General features: G+C 42.0%; 3 protein-coding genes across 3 annotated transcripts in view; 2 read left to right on the plus strand and 1 right to left on the minus strand.

Annotated features, from left to right (window-relative positions):
- Positions 1 to 23,014, plus strand: part of tmem68 (transmembrane protein 68) — a 369,137-nt gene that overhangs the window by 183,509 nt on the left and 162,614 nt on the right. The window lies entirely within an intron of this gene.
- cntnap2b (contactin associated protein 2b) overlaps positions 1 to 23,014 on the plus strand; it is a 159,255-nt gene that overhangs the window by 50,567 nt on the left and 85,674 nt on the right. The window contains exon 2 of the mRNA XM_070974612.1: positions 9,528 to 9,638. Within this exon, the coding sequence (XP_070830713.1) occupies positions 9,528 to 9,638 (111 nt within the window). The remainder of the gene's footprint in view (positions 1 to 9,527; positions 9,639 to 23,014) is intronic.
- The window catches only part of xkr4 (XK related 4), a 350,180-nt gene that overhangs the window by 22,879 nt on the left and 304,287 nt on the right, over positions 1 to 23,014 (minus strand). The window lies entirely within an intron of this gene.

The following is a 23,014-nucleotide window of genomic DNA, read 5'->3' on the forward strand; positions in this document are numbered from 1 at the left end:
TTTAACCCATCCTGGTAAGTCTTCCTCTGCAGCAGACCAGGAGCGGTGGGCTGCCAGCCGACAGCAGCGCCCGGGGACCCAATTCCTCTTTGTCACCACTGGTCAGATGGTGATCTTCTTGTATGTTTTTAGTGTTTTTTTTTTATGGAGGATACCCCAGGTGAACACGGAGAGAACATGTAAACTCCACACAGAAAGGCCCCTTTTCCCCCCAGCACCCCAGGCAAGAATCAAACCCGGGACCTTCTAACTGTGAGGCGACAGTGTTACCACTTGTTCCACCGTGCCACCAAATAGTAATAATAGTAATGGGGCATAGTAATGTATGGTGTGAAAAACAGAGTCAGTGTCAGCTAAAAATCCTAGAAAACTTTAACTCTGAATCGTACATTTAGGTATGTAAAGTTCAGTCTAAATTCTAGGCTACTATTTTGTGTTATTGTGTTTATAGAATTCTTGAGAAAAAAGCAATCAGGTTGTGAATTAATGATAAAGATGATATATTGTGTTACCATAACACAGTATAATAATGGAATATCGCATAAATAAAATTAACAATATTAAAACAGAATTAAAACAAAGCAAGAAATGAAAAAATAATCACAATAATAGGAGACAGTAGTAAAAGTGGTGTAGCCATCCAAAGGATATGCCTGTATACTCTGTATACCCTGTGTGTTTTACCAGCCAGAGTAGTTAACTTTGTAAAAAAAAAAAAGGGTCTATTTTAACTGAAATCGGTATCTTTTCCTGCACCTAACCAAATAGCTTTATTACCTAAAACTAATCAAACTTACAGAAAACAGAAAATAATTAATAATAAAATAAAACAAAAAAATAAGTTAACAATATATGAATAAATTTCACACAGGACCGTAGCTGTCAACATTGGAATGTGAAAATTTGGAAAAAATTTCTGGCACCCCACCCTGGGTTGTCCCACCACCCTTGTCACTGTATATATACCACTTACATTAAGACAAGGGTAAAAGCAGAAAATCCTAACATCACCACTAGGCAATCATTTGCTTTAAAAAATCAGAGCAACAAGAATTGGTTAGGGTCGAGTGGCTGAAGGTTTTCTCTCCAACCAAGCAGCAGCACACCACACTTGACTCATTTCATCAGCTGATCTCAGCCTTCAAAGCTGATCGGTCAGACTGCATCCTCTTGATTGGTTGCAGCCACACACCCCTTTGTGGAATAGTTTGGACATGCCTAGTTTAACTGGTTTCTACATTAAGTGATTCCAATTATGTGTGTAGAATCAGTTACTTGGTTGAAAGTGAAATACCAACACTGCATTACATAAATGAAAATACCAAAGGGCATATAAATTTAGCACATAGTTTATGTATTAATTGAAGGATATGAACACATGACTTATACATTATGCTTCATTTGTGATTTTGAGAGAGGCTATTGGCAAGTGAGACAATTGGTAAGAGAGGGTGATTATGAAAAAACATCAGAGAAATAGTATAAATGCAGTCATTGGTGGAGCATGTTTCTGCACCTCTTGGGCATGGTGGATCTGTCCTTTTCTCTGTGTAAAACACTGAAATCCATGTGGCATATCTTACAAGAAGCATGATGTTGACCAATGTTCGTTCACTCTTCAGTAATCCTTCTCTTATTTGGCGAGGTAGGTGCCGATAGAATGAATGACTCCTCATCAATAGATGTTATGGCTAATGCTCTACATACTGCCACCTTCTGTACCAGAGGAGTGTATAGCAATCACATTAAATTGGAATTATGCCTCCTACAGAAGGGTAAAATATAGTAGAAGGGTTGACAGGTCTGCACAGGACACAAACCCCAGCCTCCCAGATTTTTTTTTTTTTTTTGTTAGACCTTGTTTGTGTGAACGTTTAACAGTTTGACATCAAGCATGTTTGGTCACTGTGATTGGACAAACAATATTTCACTCATTAAATATTAATGACTTGCCATTGTCATCCTGGGAAAAAAAATCCTAACCTACTGTTGAAACTAAGCTAAATAAACTTCCCACAATCCATCAGCAGCTTTATCCCTGAATTCTTATCTGCACTTGATTGATGTACATAGTATAATAAAACTGTTTAGGCAAACTTTTCTAAGGCTAACACTTTCATCATTAGGTATGCATTAATTATTTGACTTTGGACTGCTTTGAGGGTTGATACAAAGCAGGATTAGTTTCAAAATTGAAGCTTAAGGATGGATCAATACTGACTTCAAACTTAGACACTGTAAGTTTTTTTCTTTACTGTTAATTTTGCTGGTTAGCCTGTTGAGTTTGGTTTTGGCATGTTCTGCTGCTAGGGGCATCTATTGTAGACCTGCACACTGGACCAATGTCGGTCCATTTATTATTGACAGACACTCAAGAGAAACTGTTTGAATGTTAAGCCTCATTTGAAGCCAACTGAATACCAGAGTAGTAGGTTGGATGTGGGCAACTGTTCTTTCATGTAGCTTTTTGTGTAGTCTCACATAGCCAGACATAAAGTTATCTTTAAACTTTATACTCAACACAAGCTCAGCAGGTTTTGTTGATACATGAAAGCCCCCTCTGTTGCATGCTGCGTCAGTATCTGTGTCTGTTGTTGACATATGAAAATGTACTTGATAGACATGGCCCCATTGTACACAGACTACTGTACTTACAATATGCAATATACTAAGTATTAGGGGTGTAAAGATAACCAATTTTGGACCGAAAATCGTTTTGTAACATACACGACACGAGTGAATCGGTCCATGGGGCCTGGGACGGTTTAGATTCATTAAGAACGGTCCGATGACCCGGATTTATGGCCGCGCATTGGTTTTACCACAGCCGTTCTACATGGTTTTACATTCAAATACATGTGTCCAGTAGTGTTGTGTTACTGGTGTGTGAACTCTCGCGAGACTCCAGTGTTGACCTTTTACCCATGACGTAGTGCGGGATTTGCACGCAGTTTGAATGAAGGAGCAACAACATGTCGGATGAGATTTTCAGTTCGCCAAAGCTGAAATCCAAGGTTTGGAAGTCGTTTGGCTTTTTCAAAAAGAATGGGGAGCTTGACAGAAGTCAGGCGATTTGCAAGATTTGCAGAACTGCAATTAAATACACCGGGAGCACGACGAACCTCAGTAACCATCTCAGAAGGCGACATTGTTTGGCGGGTGATGAACAGGATGAAGCTGGGGCTAGCACGTCTACTGCTACGAAGATGGATACGACGAGCAGCCAGCAAAATGGCAAGAAGAAACTCACAACTTTTTTTCAAGGACGACTCAGCCAGGACTCTGCAAGGTCGAAGGCCATAACTGAATCAATTGCTCGTTTTATTGCAAAAGACTTGCGACCTTATAGCGTAGTGGAAAGCGGGGGATTCCGCGACATGATCAAAACAATCGAGCCGAGATACAAAATCCCGTCACGACAACATTTCTCAGAGAAGTGTGTGCCGGAAATGTACCACAAAATAAAGAAGAAGGTGAAAGAAGAGGTAATGAAAGCAGAGAGAGTGGCACTGACCACAGATGCGTGGACTTCGTGTGCCACAAACTCCTATGTCACCATTATGGCACACCACATATCCTCAGAGTGGGAATTGAGGAACCATGTCCTGCAAACCACCGTCTTCAACGAAAGCCACACAGGCCGAAACATAGGGGCCTTGCTGAAGGAAGCGTGCGCTGATTGGGGCATTTCAGACAAACAGCCAGCACTAGTTACCGACAATGCCAGAAATATGCTCGTTGCTGGAATGGAAAGCGAAATGAGCGCGCACATTCCATGCTTTGCGCATACACTAAATCTAGCTTCCCAGAAGGCTTTCCACATCGACGCTGCTGCACGTTTGCTGGGGAGAGTTAGGAGGGTGGTCGGGTTTCTGCATCGGAACACCAGAGGTGCAGAAATTCTCCGCGAGAAACAAAGGTAACTATCCTTGCCTAACCACAAGCTCATACACGATGTGTGCACCCACTGGAATAGCTCCCTCGACATGTTACAGCGGTTTTTGGAACAGCATCCAGCGGCGTTTTCCACTCTCATGTCCAGGGAGCTCCGGAAGGGAGAAGAGGTGAACACTTTAAATGAAAGAGACATCTGCAACTGTGAAGATATCGTGAAACTGATGGCTCCAGTGAAAGTTGTGACCACTGTCATGTGCGAAGAGGAGCAGCCAACAATCTCAATGATTGCCCCACTCGAGGCCAAGCTTGAAAATCACTTTCAGCCCAGTGATGATGATACACCCCTCATCGCAGAAATGAAGAGGGCATTCACCAATGATTTTGGGAGGCGATATGCAGATGTCAGTGACCTCCTATACACAGCATCAGCGCTAGACCCACGCTTCAAGGCAGTGCCTTTTCTGAGTGACCATGACACCGAGAGGGTCTTCACCAGCCTTTCTATTGGAGCTACACTCATTCACAACGAGGTAAGAAATGTTCTTTTTTTTAATTGAAGCATTCCATCTTTTTTCTATTGTTCTGTGTCACCATGTCTTGCAATCTGCCTTGTGATGACTGCTGATGTAGTAGTTAATGTTTTTTTTTTTTTTAGTTAAGAAAATGTTGTGTTAACTCATGTGTTTATTTTGATTGGTATATTTTGATTGGTAGGAAGAAGCATCACATGCAGACATTCGGGGACAGCCAGATCAGGGAGACAGGCAGACAGATCTGCTGACAGGCCCTGGGCAAGGCAATCAGGAACACATTTGTTCCCAGATCCAGGATGCAGAGACAGGTGTGGTGTTAAGATGAATAGGGTGTAAAGAGTTGTAGGCGTGGTGTATCTACCTCATTTGGCACAGTAGATTAACTACTTGTATAAATTATGTAAGATTGTGTACTAGTATTGTTATTACATCAGTAACAGCACGTCTACCACTTCTACCACAACTTTTTACCCCCTTTAAACCCTAACTACTACTTTATACCCCTGGCTAAGCACTTTAAAGCAGGTTAAATTTGTAGGTAAAATAAGGCAAAAAAGGAGACCATAATTCACACAAGACCAGTAATTAGTGGTATTTCCCTTTCAGATGATGACCAGCCTCCCTGTAAGATGAAAAGAAAAGGTCCAGCACTGGACCTGCTGTTTGGAGAGACCTTTGAAGTGAAGGGAGCATCAAAACCTTCATGTGCGAAGATGGCCAGTGAAGAAGTCGTGAGGTACAGAGAGCGTGATCCACTGCCCCTCAAAGACAACCCACTGCAATGGTGGAAGAGACAATTTGACCTCCCATTGCTTTCAACTCTTGCTAAAAGGTACCTCTGTATACCAGCCACCAGCGTAGCAGCAGAGAGAGTTTTTAGTACAGCAGGGGATATCGTTTCAGTGCAACGCAGTGTGCTCAGACATGACCATGTTGATCAGTTGATTTTCCTCAAAAAGAATCTTGACCTGTATGAATGAACTTTTGAGTTATGCAATGTAAACAGGGGTCATAAACACAGACATACCCACCCACTCAGACGTACACACACTCCAGCACATAGACACTGACACACATACATGCTCAGATCCACTCTTGTGCACACATACAGACAGACACCCCATTGCCCACCTATTGCTGTCTGAGCCATTGATTTTTGTCTAGAAAAAGACTGAAATGATGTTATGTTGAGATGGAGAAAACCTTTTCCTTTTTTCGCTTTTTTGGGCAGGCACACAGACAATTGGATCGACTTAAGGGCGTGCACACACACACACACACACTTTGCCATGTGTCTCTCCATCTCTCGCTCCTCTGTCCTCCACTCATCTCCTCTAAAACCCTAACTAAAGCAGTCATGTGATATATTTTATATGTTTTAGATCCTCTTTCCTCTCTCATCCATATCAACTGCTTTCCTCCTCACACAGGCGCTCTGGCCTATTGGGCTCTTTTATTACTTCAGTGTATTCACACACAGTCACACACATCCACTCAGACACACACAAACACTACTATTGCTCTTTGGAGCATAGATTTGTTGGGGTTTTTTTTGCCTTAGGTAGACTGCAAAAATGTTATGTTGTCAGATGACACAAGTAGTTTATTTCTGTTTTCTAATTGCAACTATCAAAGACCTGTTGTTTGTTTTATTATAGTATATGTATCTAAGTTATTTGTAGCACTTGTTTTTCAGTTGGTAAAGCTTCCAACTTCATTTTTTTTCTGTTTTTCAATTTTTTAATTTTAGTAACCTTATTTTAAGTACAGGCAGAGTTTAAAGTTGTTCAAGTGTATAAGCCCATTTTGGTTTATTCTTTGTATACAAAATAAACAAAAGTTGTTTTGAAGTTTCATCTCTGTTTTTCTCTTTTTCTTAGTAACAAAGTGCCTGGGAGTTACAGTAAGTTGTCAATTTGTATCGAAACGGATCGGATCGGATCGAATCGGATCGAATCGCACTGAATCGCTGAATATTTTTTAGGAATCGTCCCTGAATCGAATTGTAGCCTGTGAATCGAGATCGAATCGGATCGGTTTCTGGGTTAAAGATTCACACCCCTACTAAGTATAGTGAATATATAGTTAGTAAGAATATTATGTGAAAATGTGTGTCTGTCAGTGTTGAGTAGTGTGTCTGTATACAGTATTTTGTTACTTATTTATTTATAATTTTTCACCTTTTTTACAGTGTCCCATTGCACTAATAAAGAAAGAAAGGAATGAGGACCAGAGTAAACTTACAATTAGTCTGATATTATAGCACAACTAATTCTGCAGCTGTCTGTGTGGCCCTGTGAGGCTGTTCTTGCTTTGAGTTAAATGCTGACATTGCCATGCTAATATGCTCAGTAATATTTGTTAATATGCTCGCATTTAGTGGATGAAATAATGTTTATCATGCTCACCATCTTTGATTAATGAGTTATAATGCCAACACTTGCTAATTAACACTTAAAAAAGTACAGCTAAGGGAATGCCATTCGTTTTTGTTGGTATTTCTTAATGATTTGTCATTAAGGTATTCGAAAATAGTGGACTTTTCAAAACTTGACCAGCTGGTGGTGCTACAGGAAAGTTCAGGGGATCACCAAAGTCTGTGGGCTTCTGCCTGCCTAGTCACCAGAAAAAAATTTTGGCATTGCGCATTTCTGCTCACCACGTATACATCTATGTTTCTTATGTATCACATCAGTGTCTCTCGAGTCGGTATCAAAGTGACGTAGTTCAGATTACTGGTACATGTATATGACCTGAGTTTTTCTCTTCAGGAGGAGTGTTGGTGTGACAGCTAGCAAGATGACTGCTAAGCAGCAGACCACTTTTCAAGTACACCATCTGTTTTTAACGAAATTTTGGAATAATTTCCAGCTGTTTGTGGCAATAAAACTGGATATTGCCACGGTAATCTGGTAATAAAGTATTCCACGGCATCTAATAATAGCAACGATATCAATTTCATTACCATCATTAAAAAAAAAAATGCTGCGCATATGGGTCTATAGTGGCCTAACATAATTGTAGCATTATCATAAAAAAAAAAATGAAGTTCACTCCATTCAATGTATCTGGTTGAATTTTTACTCAAGAAAAAGGTGGCAAAAAGTACATGCTAAAAAAATGAACCTGAGCACTTGTACAGATGTTTTAACACAGGTATGTCTAGGCACTCATTTGGGCACACCATGGCAGGGTACCATTATCCCGTCACAAAACACTTTTTCAGCCTTTTATCTGCTTGCTAATGTTCCTATCTCTCATAAAAAGATGAAATGCAAATAAAACAGTAAAATAACACCTTTGGCTGCTCAGCAGAGTCCTCTGTGACCACGCTGCTCATTCATGTGTAAATGAGACGGAGTAGTGAAACTAACTGCGTGGTTACGCCGGTCAATAGTTCAGCAACCCACTGGTCTATTTTGATGATCGATACCTCAGTCGACCCATCAGAGTCAAGAGATTCGAGGGGCAGCGGAAATTTCACCATAGTAACACCAATGACGATCCAGAAGGAAGTAACCTCAGAGATAGTATATCGCATGAAGAGTGCTCCCCCCACTCTGGAAACCCCCTCCTCTTTATGTAAACAACCAGGACCTTTATGATTGGTCTCAAACTAACACAGAGTCATAGGAGGAGACATAAGCAGTGTTTTTTTGAGCTGGAATCTAACTTTTGATCACAAAACAGTAATGGTAAGACATACTTTATGATTCATCTTTAGTTAGTTAGTTAGTTTTTTTACTACTCTTTGGCTGCTATCTCAACGAGTTTTCGTCACACAGTGAGGAGGCTGACATCTTTGTGATCATCAGACTCTCTGCTTCATATGACTGCAGACTTATGTGGTTTGCGTGAACTGGTGAAATCAGCAGATGCAGTACCTTTGACATGCGCTGTTTCTGTGTTTTCATTACATGTGCATGTAATTTCTTGTGGTATGAATTATGTTTCGTTTGGGTGGCAGCGCTTGGTTATGGCTTTTAGCTGAGTTTCTCCCCTTCATTCAGGTATGCTACAAGTTAAGAATGGTGCTTCCTAGCGTGCACACTGACCGTCTGAACTGCGTGCATGTCATGCTGCCCTCTGTACAGGGAGTGCTCTTACTGAACAGGTTTAAAGAAAAGCCGATGCAGTTGCACGTCCGGTCAGCACCATACAGGAGTGAGCAGGTGCAGAAATAACATTGTCATGAGCCTGTTATTCAGGGAGACGACGGCCCCCTTCTCTGGTGGAAAAGTGAATGAGCCAGGCATTTTCCTCTCATGTCGAGGGTTGCCCGAAAATATCTGTGTGTTTGTGCTACAAGCTCTCCATCAGAGCCAGTCTTCAGCACCGTGGGCAAAGTCTTCAATCAACGTGCCCTGCTCAAGCCGGACAAAGTCAACATGCTGTTTTTTCTGGCGAAAAACCTGGAATAGGTTCCAATAGATTAGTTTGTTTTTATTTCATTTTCAATAGCCGTCTGTTCTGATGGACAAAAAAGTTCAGACTGTCACTTTACCTAAAGGTGGGCTTTAAAAATTATGGACAGTATTAAGGATTATATATTTTTTAATTGTATTGTGTAATATTTTAAATATTTTTTAATAAAAGTTGTTATTGTACATGTTTTGTTATTTTTTCAGTATTCTTAGGCCTATGTAATGCATGCTGCTTTGTTTCTGAACGCTATAGGCACAAGCTACAATTTTGGCGACTCACTCTGAGCCCTGTAAAGTGATTTTTAATTAGTCACGGTAATACCGTATACCCTGGGACAATGTGGGGAAGGTTTGACGGTATCAAAATTTGGATACCCCCCAACTCTAAAACTGGATATTTTAAGCCAAAACGTGATCTTTTCTGAACCTAACCAAGTGGGTTTTTGTGCCTAAATACAACTAACCTGAACCACATATTCTCACATCATGAAATTGAAAATTGAAATGTAAAGCAAAGTCTCAACATAAAGAATGTAAAAAAAAAATTATGCTGAAGAATTTCAATTGTTAACAGAAATGTACAATATAATCACTTATTGGGTTGCTTCTGCAGACTGACTTAATCACGATGAGAACCTGAGCTGTGTGTCTGCTTTTTGTCTCTCTTGTTCAGGGAAGTGTGACGACAGCTTGGCTACTCCTCTTCCTTACAGTTCCTTTACCAGTTCATCAGTGTATGCCCGAGGATATGGAGCTGGTTATGCCAAACTCAACTGGAAACAAGGTATGCCTTTGTAATGAGAAGTACAATATAGTTCCTGTTAATTTGTATGAACATGGGATCATATTGTCAATTTTATTAGTTGGTTTTCTCTTTTATAACTGCATACTAGTAGCTGTTGCATGGAATGATGATTCTTGTGTGTGATGTATTTCTTCCAATATGTAATATAATATAATTTTGACATGACTGCATATTTGACTGCATTGTGGCTTTACCAGCATCCCTTCATTCATAATTCCAGTGCTACTAATAGAGGTCCTTACCATCAAGCTCACATATTGGGTAAAGTCGGGAAGGGTTGTTACCATGGTCATGTTGTTGAAATCAAGTGAGATACCAATGAGAGCCCTCGGGTGTTTAGTCTGGAGTCGGGCTATGGCACTGTGAATAATGTTACATGCCAATACCATTGCTAAGTAGAACAGTAAGCCCCCTGCCTTTACGCTTACTGCTTTTGGCACAGTCTCTGTGAATGAAGCTTGTCATGTACTCCAGAAATACTTTGCTGTCTGTAAAGAGGGTCAATGTATCAAATTCTGTATCCATCTCTGATGTTTTGGGCTCTGCCAGATCCACAGCCAAAATAGCTGTGCAGAGTCAGTCAGTATAGTCAGGTCTGTGAGGGGCTAATTGAGCTTTTCTCAGGAAGCCACTTGCTTGGCACTTTCTGTGTCAACAATCTTCAGATAAGCCACTGTAGCTATCATTGACACAGAAACAACTGAAAAGTGTCTGTTGGAGAAGCTTGAGAATAAGCTCTCCAGGGGTCAGTTGCACAGACAAAGCTTCCGTCTGGTCTTAAGTCAGTTGTAACTTGGTGTTCAAAGTCTAGGCTTAATACCGAGTGTAAATCTAAGGCCTAGTCAGCAGTCTGATAAAGTCAAAATCTAGTCTGCCACCATGGCCTGAGAGCCACAACCAGCTCCATCATCTTTGCCACGTTGAACTGCAGGTGGTTCTGCTCATACCCTGTGACAAAGTTTTCCACCACAGCCCTGTACTTAGCTTCCTCGCACTTGCTGATACATCTAACTATAGCAGAGTCATCAGAGAATTTCTGAAGATGGCAGGACTCTAACTCATAGTCTGTAGTGTAAATGAGGAAGGTAGATAGGACTGTCCACTGCAGTGCCCCAGTGTTGCTGACAACTGACAGAAAGTGTTACAGGTGAACATACTCTGGTCTGACAGTCAGATAGTTGACAATCCAGGACATGAGGGGTCCATCGACTTGCATCACTGTCTTTTTCCGTATCTTGCCCAGTAGAGTCAGCCATTTGGTGTTGAAAGTACTGGAGAAGTCAAAAAACATGACCCTCACAGTGCTTGCTGGGTTACCTCGGGTAAATGATGGCATCCTCAACTCCCAATCTGGGCAGGTAGGCAAACTGGAGGGGTTCCAATAATGGCTTGACCATGGGTTGGAGGTGAGTGGAGTTGAAGAAGAAGACTTATTTTATTAATCACTCAACATATCACAACATGCATATGCCATGCCTTGGTGAATACAACACTACATGCACGTGCCATGCTTCTGTGAAATTGTTTCCTCCGCATTTAACCCATCCTGGAAGTCTTTGCTCCGTGGCAGACTAGGAGTGGTGGTCTGCCAGCCGACAGTGGCACCCGGTGATCCAGTTCCTTCCTGTCACAGCTGGTCAGGTGGTGATGTTCTTGCATGTTTTTAGTGGGGTTTTTTTTTTTTTTGGAGGATACCCCAGGTGAACACGGGGAGAACATGCAAACTCAACACAGAAAGGTCCCTTTCCTCGAGATAAAGGGCAGCGGCACCAAAGGCATGGTGGAGGACACGCCTCCAGCGCCCACAGCACCCCAGGCAGGAAGGAACCCGGGACCTTCTAGAGGCAACCACTGTGTCACCGTGCCACCAAAGTGGTATTAAAGTAGGTGGTGGTTATGGGCAAACATTAGATGAGTCAAGGAGAAGGATGGACAGGGGCCATTATGTCCGATCTATTGAAAAACAGTTTCTTAGGCCCTGTCCAGGCAGCCTGTAGCTCTGCTGCTCTTTCTGCTCCAGCTTCCTCCTGTACACTCCTCTTGCCAGCTCTAAAAGCCCTCTTCTTCTTCTTTTTTACCCATGGCTTGTTATTTGAATAACAATGGATAACTTTTTCAGGGACTGTGCAGTCCATGTAGAAATTGCTGTCATCCCCATGCGCCTCTGCCAGTCAGTCACCTCAAAACAGCCTAGTGTCTCATAAGCCTCCTCTGACCATCTTCTCACTGTCCTTGTGGTAGCAGGCTGGTGGTTTACCAAAAGCACACCAGAGGGATTGATATGTAGAAGACTGTAATTTGATCTACCCAGGGGATGGAGGGGTGAGGAGATATATGCATCCTTAATTTTAGCATACATCAGGTCCAGGGACCTCTCCTCTGTGGCTGGACAGCTCATATATATGGTAAAGTTGGGAAGGGTTGTTTCGATGTTCATAGAGTTGACATCACATGAGACAGCAATGAGAGCACTGATGTGTTGAGTCTGGAGTAAGGCTATGGCACTATGAATAATGTTACATGCCAATGCCATTGTTGAGTAGAACAGCAAGCCCCCTGCCTTTCCGCTTTTGGCACAGTCACCCTTAGCGCAAGCAGTCTGAAAGCCATCAATGGAATCATTGTGATTGGGAATATCCTGATGCAGTCATGTTTCCATAAAGCACATGAGACTACATTTCTAGAACTCCCTTTGACTCCTGACTAGTGTTGCTAGCTCATCCATTTTATTTGCAATCTCACATTGCCCATGATGAAAGAGGGGAGATATGGGTTGTATCTCCTTCTCTTCCTCTGTGCCTTTGCCTTGCTCTGCCTTAACCTCCAACCCTTCCCTTGTTGCCCCAGAAACTTTCTCCTAATCTCCTTAGGGATTTGATGAACTGGTTTGGGCACTCCAGCCAGGCGGAGCACCATCAGCTGATCCCAAATCAGCACATAATTCAACAACACGGTAGAGGGTATTATTTTATTTTGTAACATGTAGGTATGTACATCTTTAAAAATATGTTAATGATGAAATGACATCCAAGCATTACATAATGCCTAGAGGTAGATATTTGAATGGTTTAAACCAATGTGGGTTTTTTTAGAGGGAATATTTAAACCTTTCTGCTGTAAATTTTAATATGGTGGTCTATAGGGATTGACTCACTTTTGGAGCAAGTCTCAAGTGGGCATTTGAGGAACTGACTTTTCTGGCACTCCTGCCAATCTTCATTTTTCAACCCAGGAGATTGTTGCTTGATTGGAACCCACAGCAGTGGATGTTGCTGCGACAGACTCTTGCGTGGCTTTCCCTGAGACGATGTGTCTTTGCCAGGGGACGGGCCATATCGTTCTTCTCGCCCAACTCTTTAGTTAATGAAGTCTGCCAGCAGACTTTTTCAGAAGATCCATAGCTTGGTTGATCCTGCAGGTGTTCCTAGGCAGACATATGTGACCCACCACGAGAAAAAATTGTGATTTTTGTTTTTTTGCAACATATGTAAGTTGAAATCATGAAGAAGCCACACCATGTTTCAAATAACAGTATTGGGGGCCTTAAAACCATAAACTTTGTACTTGAATTTGGGTTGTTTTAGCAGAAATTCACAGTCCTAGTTGGGGGTGTGACGATTCAACAGTAAATTAGCATACTGGCTTTCTTTGGCTATTCATGCACTTCTGTTGTTTTTTCAGCCAATCAGCTGCACGTTAAAAGGGAAACACATGGCTACTTATGCAGCTTCTGGTTATGCCGACGCAGGTAATGTGGTGTCTACGTGTTTGTCGGTGTGTTCGAGTGATTTTATGTTTTCGTTGCGCTTGTTTGTCCCAATGCACACACAGCCATGGGACTCTTTTTGACATTGGCAACACAGCAATCTGCAAATTAAACCCATCAAGTGCCGGCCTCTGTTAATGTCCTGTACATATAGCAGCATTGACAATAAAATTGACACGACTTGACTTGAGAATCCCTCAACCTCGCACCGGAGGAGCTGGAGCGTAAGATATCAATGTGCTGATCAGCCACAGGAGCTCATTCAGCAGGGGACTGATCCATCCCACTGCACCACTGAGTGACAGAATTTATTTTATTTTATTTAATATGAGAAATAAGTATCTACATTTGCTCCTTCTAACTCTCAAGTATATTACCTTTCTTGTTTTCCATTTTTATTCAGGGGCTTTTTGTAACAAAAGAATTTCCATTTCCATTTGATAACCATTGTTCAAACTACTACAATGGTTTGACATTCAAATGGCCACATCTTCCTCAAATATTTTCAGATTTCCATGTGTTAGACAACGTTGGAAAGCTTAAAAACTACACTTTCAGAATCTGTAAATAACTCTACTGTTCATAACTTTCGAAGGATAATTTTGGAATGACTTGGGTGGCTTGGTTTTCCTGACAGTACATTGATCAAAACTTTCAAAGGAATACAAAATTACTTGACCATAAGGGAATAAATGCTTCTTAGCATTACTACTAAATGACATTAACAATTCTTTTCTCAATGCTGGTAAAATACCATTATAGATAATCACTAACATATGCAGGCATGGTTGCAGGTGTGAGTGTGAGCGTGAATTGTTGCATGTCTATATGTGTTACCCTGCGATCGGATGGCGACCGGTTCAGGGTGTACCCCGCCTCTCGCCCGTTGATCACTGGGATAAGTTCCAGCCCCCCTGCAACCCCGAAAAGGGATAGTCGGGTATAGACGATGGATGGATGGACTAACATATGCTGGTATTGCAGTGAACTCGTTATACATGAACAGTAGATATCAATATGGTTCTTCTAATGGGATCATTGGCTTTTTTCCTAATCCCACACTGATTCTGATTCTGATATTATTGCCTTAATTGCAGAGAAAAAAAGAAACTTAATTCCAACATATATTAAAAGGATAGGTAGGCTACTAGTTTTCAAGTGACAGTTGGTATACAAGTAGATTTCTGATTATCTACTTAGTCCTTTTTGGCAATAATTGAAGTGTGTGTATATGAGAGAAAGGGTTCACACCATAGTGATGCCTATATTTTTTTAATGTCACGTCTTAATGCTCTTTCATTGAAGAATCAAACTCTTTTCATTTTGTAGAGACGTTTTTTGCCATTTGCTTTGTTTTCTTTCCTGTCCTGTTAGTCCCACCAGGCCTCTTTTGCAAATCTCTCTGCTGTGCTAAAGCTGGTCTTTTCTGGGGAGTGAATGGCTGTTTCATCTTTTTATTGCCGGTGCGAGAGTTTTGTGGTGAAGGGGTTGTAAGGAGATCCTTGGGTCCATAATCAACTAAATGCACCCACCATGACCTCCTCAAAAGCATATCAACAATGCTGAGCCAATAATCCCTCTTGACGTCCCAACTAATTCCAAGAGTAACGCACCATTGTATATACCATGAAGTAATAATAATAATAATAATAATAATAATAATAATAATAGAGGCAAAGACAACATAAATAAATTTAAATAATAAGGAAAAAAGAACAAATAAAGCATGAGGAGAAGACACTCAGAGAGACAGTCAGGAAGTCCTTGACTGATTTTTTTGAAAATGGAGAGTGAGGAGGAGTCCCTGATGGCTTTAAGAATTAAGTGGGTAGGAGCAGTGACGGAGAACGTCCTGTCGTCCCAGAATATGTACTTGGTCCAGTTGGGGGCATGTAGGAGGTCTGCATCGGCAGAGCAGAGTATGCAGGTGGCAGTGTGTCGTGTAAGAGCTCAAAAGGTGATAAACATGGGGTTGAGGGTTTCTGGAACATGGCTGTTTTGGTGATGTGTTTAATGTGTTGGTTGAGTAAAGGGTTTGGTCGAAGATGATGGCAAGATTTCAGATGTCGGGGGCGTTGGATACTGTGGAGTCGCTGATATGTAGGGTGATGTTGTGAATGGATTTGGAGAGTGATTTTGGTCCAAAAATGATGATTTTGATTCGTCACAGTTGAGTTTGAGGAAACTGGCTTGAAGCCAGGATTTTATTTCAGTGATGCACTTTGTCAGGTTTGAGTTGGTGGCAACTGAGATTGTCTTGGTGGAGATGAGGAGCTGGATGCCATTGGCGAAGCAGTGGAACTGGAGACCATATTGGTGGATTATGTGACCAAGAGGAAAAATGTACATGATGAAGAGGAGGGGGCCAAGAACTGAATCTTGGGGGATGCCTAGGGGAAGGGGAGCAGTGGTGGATTGGCATTTATTGATAGAGATGAATTGAAGTCTGCCAGATAGATATGATATGAACCAGTTGAGGGCAGAGCCGGTGATATTTAAGGTAGTTTCCAGTCGGGAGAGAAGGATGGGGTGATTGATAGTGTCAAAGGCAGCGTTGAGGTCGAGGAGGATGAGAAGGTTGAGGTTTCCTGCGTCAGAGGAGAGGAGGAGGTCATTGGTGATTTTAAGGAGGGCAGTTTCAGTACTGTGATTTGAGCAGAATTCAGACTGAAATGTTTCATACATGTTATTGGTGGAGAGATATCTTTTAATTGAGAGGCTACAGCACATTCCAGTACTTTGGACAGAAAAGGTAGGTTGGAGATTGGTCTGAAGTTATTTGGGGTTGAGTCCAGGTGTTTTTTAGAATGGGGTTGACAGCAACAATTTTGAGAGATGGTGGGACAATGCCAGTAGACAAGGAGGAGTTTATTGTTGTGCTGATTAGTGGAGAAAGAGTGTGAAAGCAGGCATTGACAAGGTAGGAGGGGATGGGGTCCAGGGTGCAGGTTGTGGTTTCCATTCCAGTAATGAGTATGGAGAGGTCTGTAGGGGAAACTGGGGAGGAACTTAGACAGGTTGGCAGGATAAGTGGGGCAGGTGGCTTGAGTTTCAGTTGCTTACGACCAACCAGCTCTCTGAAGAACGTGCTCCACCCACACAGTCCGGAGATTAGGAAATTATAATCAAACAAACCTCAAAGTAAGATGAGAGATAAGAGAGCGATCATCATTACAGTAATCTGGTTTGATTAACATATATAAAATGTAAGCACAAAATATACCCACTACTTATGGTACGTTCTATATATACTTTCTATATCAGAATCAGAATCAGAAAAAGCTTTATTGCCAAGTACGATTTTACACATACGAGGAATTTGCTTTGGTGATGTTGGTGCATGACACATCTATTAAAAAGAAGCTATTAGAAAAGTAAAAAATATAACAGTACCGGGGGTTCTGTCTCCTGAAGAGTTTGTTGACATCCCTCTCATGAATGGAAAGAGTCGTCACAGAGGTGGGTGGGGAGGGGGAGGGGGGGTCCTTTAAGGTGGGAATTGGTGGAGGTGACTGGAGCTGGAGCTGTTGGGAAGTGTCGTGGGGGATGGTTGCTGGACTGTCCCTTTGTCTTTCAAAGCAGCAGTAGAACTTGTTCAGGTCATTGGCTAAGCGTTGATTGTTGATGGAGTGGGGGGCTTTAGGCTTGTAGTTGGTAATTTGCCTAAGCACTTTCCAGACAGACGCAGAGAGTCATTAGCTGAGAATGTCAAGTTTGTTGACAGCTACGGGACAGCTGACCAAAGCATCAACCACAACAGGCTGATCCAGAGCATGGCAAAAGATGAGAAGATAAGCATGTCCTTGAGGGTTTGTTTCTGGAGGATATGAAGACAGGAAATGTGGAGGTGGAGGATGCAGCCAGGTGGCTGCTAGCAGTAGCAGTTAGCAACTGTCATGTCAGCAGGGAGCTAGCTAGCTGTCCAGGTAATCCACAGAAGAGTTGACCAAGCCAGCGACAGGTTTATGACAGCAGGATAGGTGGTGAGGTGTCCAGCAGTTTTTTGCAAGCAGCAGTGGAAGAGCTGGTCAGATGAAGCTGGGAGGATCAAGGAGAAAGCAGTGGAGAGCTGGCGGGGCAGCAGTATGAAGCATGTGTTTCATTTGTGTCAACAGGTAGGTGAACACAGTAACTAAACACGGCAATTGGCAGCGGTTGTTAAACTCCAAAAAGATGGGTCGAGCTTCACCAGACTGGATGGTCAAAAAGCTGCTACTGGTCTTGTGAAAGTAGGATTTATCCCGACGGAGAAGTGGCGAACAATGCCAGTGTCCTCTCACATCCAGGGAATGTCCCATATTCCAAGTGCCAACTACCTCAATTAACTCCCAAGATCAAAATATCAAAATTTCTTAGATGACCAACTTGGTGTTCCAGATGGAAAGCTTTTATAACTTCCTCACAATTTGATGCAATTTTATGTAGCCTTAGATTTGTGCATTTCAACCAAATGTTGACTTAAAAATCTTTTCCTACAAATTACTAGACATCTGCTCCATGTTCCTTCTCTTCCTATTGCCCTGCCAATCTAAAGCCATAAATTTCAAGAGCAGATAAAAGACTCTGAATCTCTGAACTCAGTAACCTCTTTTCTATATGATTATCGTCATACAAGAAATATAGTACTTAAGTTTCTGCGCCTTTACAACACAAGCCTGATTTCACCCATTCACGCACACGTTCGCATGGCCGCTAAGCCACCTGCTTCTTAACTGTGAAATATATTGTTTTGTATTTCCTATGAAAACACCTCATCTTTTATTGTGGAAGAACCGGATGTTGACGTTTTGACTGTTCATGAGCTAGTGAAGATGGCGGTTGTCAGTACTGAGAACTTTACGTTGTGTTTTATCCTTGAATAACATTGGTAGCAGAGGATGGTTAGTAATTCCAAAGTTCCGTTGACCTTTGATGAAAGCAAACCCTACAAAAGCTGGAAGAATGAAGTCGAGATGTGGAAACATTTTTAGTTATGGATCTTGCAGTGGCTTTGGCGCTATTGGGAAGAGTGAGAGAAACTGCGACGGAAATACTGGTAGATGGTTTGAATAAAGACACTGGAATGGCGACTTTGCTTATAAAACTTGATGGATTGTTTCTCAAAGAAAAAGACCGAACATATGAGGTATATTCAAACTTTGATCAGATTATAAGAGACAGTGGTGTATTCATGGTGGATCCTTGTAGCTGCTGAGGGTGTGGCTTCAAATGAACACAATGAGAACATAAAAAAGCAATGTGATGAGGAAATTTTAACCATTTCAGAACAAATGAACAAAGCTGAAAAACAAAAAATGCTAGTGGAGCTTCATAGGCAATTTGGTCGTGCCTCTGCTGACAGATTGCTGAGGTTTCTATCTAGCTCAGCCACTAATGATGCAGAATGTGCCATCAGGACAAAAGAGCATCACCACCAGATGGGTATGCAGCCTTAAGGAAATGCCCACTGGATTGGTGCCAAAGGCAAAGTTTGTGGCTACAGGTGTTGAAGAATTACAATTGTCAGACCTGCAAAATGATTCAGCAACATGTGCTACAGAGTCCCTTCAACTACTTTTGACTGTCATCTATCACAGTAAATGGACATAACATTCCATGGATATTAAAGCTGCATGTGTCATCTACATCAGACCTCCCCTGATGCAGACTGTATGGGAAATTTATGGCAGCCCAGAAAGTGTGTGTATGGGCTGGCAGATGCTTCACTCTACTGGTACAACGGGGTGAAGGAAATAGTGCTGAAAGCAGGAGGTAAGTTGTCCAAGGTCGTTTTCTATTGGGCAGATCAGGACTGCACTGAGACTGGTGTAGTTGCCTGTCATGCAGATGACTTCATGTGAGGAGGCACACAAAGTTTCCCCAAGACAGTTATACCATAGGTCTCACTTTCAAGTTGAACATGAGGGACATGGCAACTTGTGCTTTGTCAGGATAGACTTTGTAACTGTGGACAAAGCTGTGCAAATACACCCGGAGAACTTACATTCAACACATGCAGCCTTTACATGTGGTTCCTTCGCATGCTGTACAACACGACTCTTAACGGTCCCATATTATGGAAAACTCACTTTTTCTGGGATTTGGAGTGTTATTTTGGGTCTCTTGTCCTGCCACACACATACAAACTGTGAAATAAGACTGTCCATGCTTTTTTGAGTGAGGTACAGATTTCTGAAAGTACCCTGCCTGCAGTTTCCAGATGAGCCAGTCAAATTTGGCACGGCCAATGACATCATGGGCTGGCACATTTGAATATTCCCACCCATCACCCCCCTCCCCATCCCCCATCCCGTCAGAGCATATGTACAATGTCTCTCCATCCACCAGATACAGCGCTACCTTCTCAGAGATCCACCATTATGTTGTCGAAAGCACCGGTTTACGAACCATCATGTTGAGGCACCACGCAAAGTGTTCTGTTGTTGGCTGTAAGACAAGCACAAATCACTCCATTGGGTCCCATCCGCAGAGGACAGAAGAGCAGCATGGGTTGAATTCATTTTTGAAGGCAACGTCCCAGCTACAGTTGCCAAAAAACTGTTGGTGTATGCTAACCACTTCAAGACTTCTGTTTCTCCAACCTTGGTCAATACAGGGAAGGATTAGCTGGGAGACTTTTTCTAAACGAGGGGTCACTTCCAACTTTGTGTGAAATGCCTGCAGATGAGGGACATGTAAGTATACAAATAATTAGCTGTGTCTTTCTTTCGTAGATTTGCGTGCACTCTGCGTGTGTTTTTCTATTGAGAATGATGTAAGGCTAACCGCTAGCCTCTAGTTACACCTAGTAAGACATTTTTTTGACTAACCATTCAGAAGCGTCTGGCTAAATACTCTGATTCTCTGGGTAGCGAGGCGGATCAGGACATACGTCATGTTTTATTCGCAACCTAGCGTCAAAGCTTAAAAGTGCAACAGTGTAACCAATTGATGAAGCACACATAGTGTGCAAACTAAAGTCCAAGAAAGTAGGGAAAATCTTTCACCATTTGGACAGAGACAGTGCTCTAAAGGTTGTAGTGTTCAGTGATGCCTCGTTTGGAAACCTCTCAGATCCCCTATCTGAGAGGTTTCCAAACGAGGCAAGAAGGGTATGGCATAGCCCCCAATGCTGTGCCATGCCAGTATTCATAATAACATGGTACTTGCATACTGTTAGAAGATGTTAAGTTGTGCACTGTTATTATGTTCACTTTATTGGAAAGCATCAGGATTTATTTTCAATTTTTAGAAGACAGTGAGTTTGTTTACTGTGAAATGTAATGTGTTGTATTTCCTATGAAAACACTTACAGACTTTTATTGTGGAAGGACCGGATGTTGACGTTTCAACTGTTCATGAGCGAGTGAAGATGGGGATTGTCATTAAAAGTTACTGAGAACTTAACATGGTGTTTTATCCTTGAATAACACTGCTCATTACGAGCGTTACCCATTTGAACACACTCACAGCATCAGGGGCAATTTTTTGGGGTTCAGTATCTTGCCCAAGCATACCTGGGCACGTGGACTGCCGAGATTGAACCACCAATCTTCTGATAGTTGGATGACTGAGCCACAGCTGCCCCCTGACTGCTTCTTTCCTGAAAGTGAAACATCATTCCATGTATGTGAGGCCTTGCAACTGCATGTCCAGTGTGGTAGTTTGCAGCATGTGGGCTCTACAGGGGACAGTGCTCTCTCCTTTCCTCGTCACCCTCTACGCATCAGACTTCAGTCACAACACAGATAGTTGTCCCATCCAGAAGTTCTCTGATGACACAGATTGTTGGACGTGTATCACAGAGCAACAAACTGAGATACAGGGGAGTCACAACCGACTTTGTTGAGTGGTGTGGACTGAACCACCTGCATATAAACAACCAGCAAGTGATTGAATTCCGAAGGAAGGTACCACAGACTATATCAATGAAAATCCAGGGCGTGGACAGTGAGATCGTGAGGGATTACAGATATCTGGGTGTTCACCTCAACAACAAACTGCAACTGGACAAACAACACAGATGCCCTGTACAGGAAGGGCCAAAGTCATCTGCACCTGCTGAGAAGACTGAGGAAAAGACTGAACAAACTGCTCAGGAGAGGTGAGCCCTCTGGATACCATCAAGGAGGTGGGTAAGAAGAGGATGTTAGCCAGGCTGATGATCCATCATGGACAGCCCATCCCACCCCATGCATGAGACAGTAGGGGGCTTAAGCAGCTCCTTCAGTAGCAGATTGCTGCATCATTGTATATTTCCCTCAACTGTGCAATAACACTATTCATTGTTCATATTGGCAACTAGGGCTGGGCGATATGGCTAAAAACTCTATTGCGATATAAGTGTTTTATATTGGTCGATATCGATAATTATTGATATTTTTTATGACCTATTTAAAATAAGGACCAGGAGAAAAATACATTCAATTTAAACATTTTCATTTTAAATTTAACCTTCCTCTGATTATAATCCCCTCAGATATCAAGGCAGAAATGAAATGTCAACACAACCATGGAAAACACTCAAATAAGAAATGTAAATAAAAGTGTAAAAATGTAAACAGAGAGAAACCTGAGAACTTTTTTCTGTAGGTTTAGTGCAGAAAGTTCACAAGCTGATTCACCTTCTGGTGAATAAAATGTTTTCAAATATGTGCAGTGTTTTGGAAACATAGCAGAAACATGACATCTGTAACATACAAACAAACAAACATGATAGACAGCACAGTAACACTGACTGAACTATAAAACCAGCCTAGACATATGAACAACTTTAGTCTCTCTTCTTACTCTAAACATACATGAACTATTCGATTATATTTTTATTGCAAGTGTGTTTAAGAAAAAAAAAAAGTATGTGTAAGAGATGTTTATAACCTGGCTTCTCCTCAGTGCTCAATGATGCATGTCTTTAGCTATATGATATGCTACTGCCTCCGTTATGTCTTCGTGCCTTTTAGATGATTTGTCATCAGGCACTGAAGCAGATACCTCTGCATGGTGGTCTGCTGCTTGTGTGGTGGTGCTGCGGTTGGTGGACGTTGGCGAATACGGCTGCGCTCCAAAGAGTGAGCGCGGCTAAGGTGGTTACATAAATTTGTGGTGTTACCGGTCTTGGTGGGGACGACAGTCTTGCATAAGTTACAGACCACATTGACTACGGTCCGACTTATAAAATCCAAAAAACTCCATACTGGCGAGCTGACTTTCCCTGTTCTATCGACGATTTCTTCGCTCGCTGCAGCGCTCACTTTCTATTTCTCATCTCACTCCTCGCAGAGCAACAAACACGAGACAACGAGATGGCACACCCAAACTTGATAATGTTACATGATTGGCGTGTTAGCGTGTCTCTCTCACTGATTAGCGATTACTCCCTACGTTGCTCAGTTACCTGAGAGCGAGTGCCTTTGTTCATGCAACCAACCTCGCTTCGCAACTTCAGGTTTCTTCCGACGAAGAAAAAAAATTATCGAATGCTTTATCGAATGCGTTTTATATTGATATTGATGATGTGTCTATCGCGAGATATATCGGCCCAGCCCTATTGGCAACAGTATTTTTTGTATATATTGTGCATATACATAGACCTGGTATTTCTCAAGTACAA

Source organism: Chaetodon trifascialis, chromosome 11 (assembly GCF_039877785.1).
Source record: "Chaetodon trifascialis isolate fChaTrf1 chromosome 11, fChaTrf1.hap1, whole genome shotgun sequence".
NCBI lineage: Eukaryota > Metazoa > Chordata > Actinopteri > Chaetodontiformes > Chaetodontidae > Chaetodon > Chaetodon trifascialis.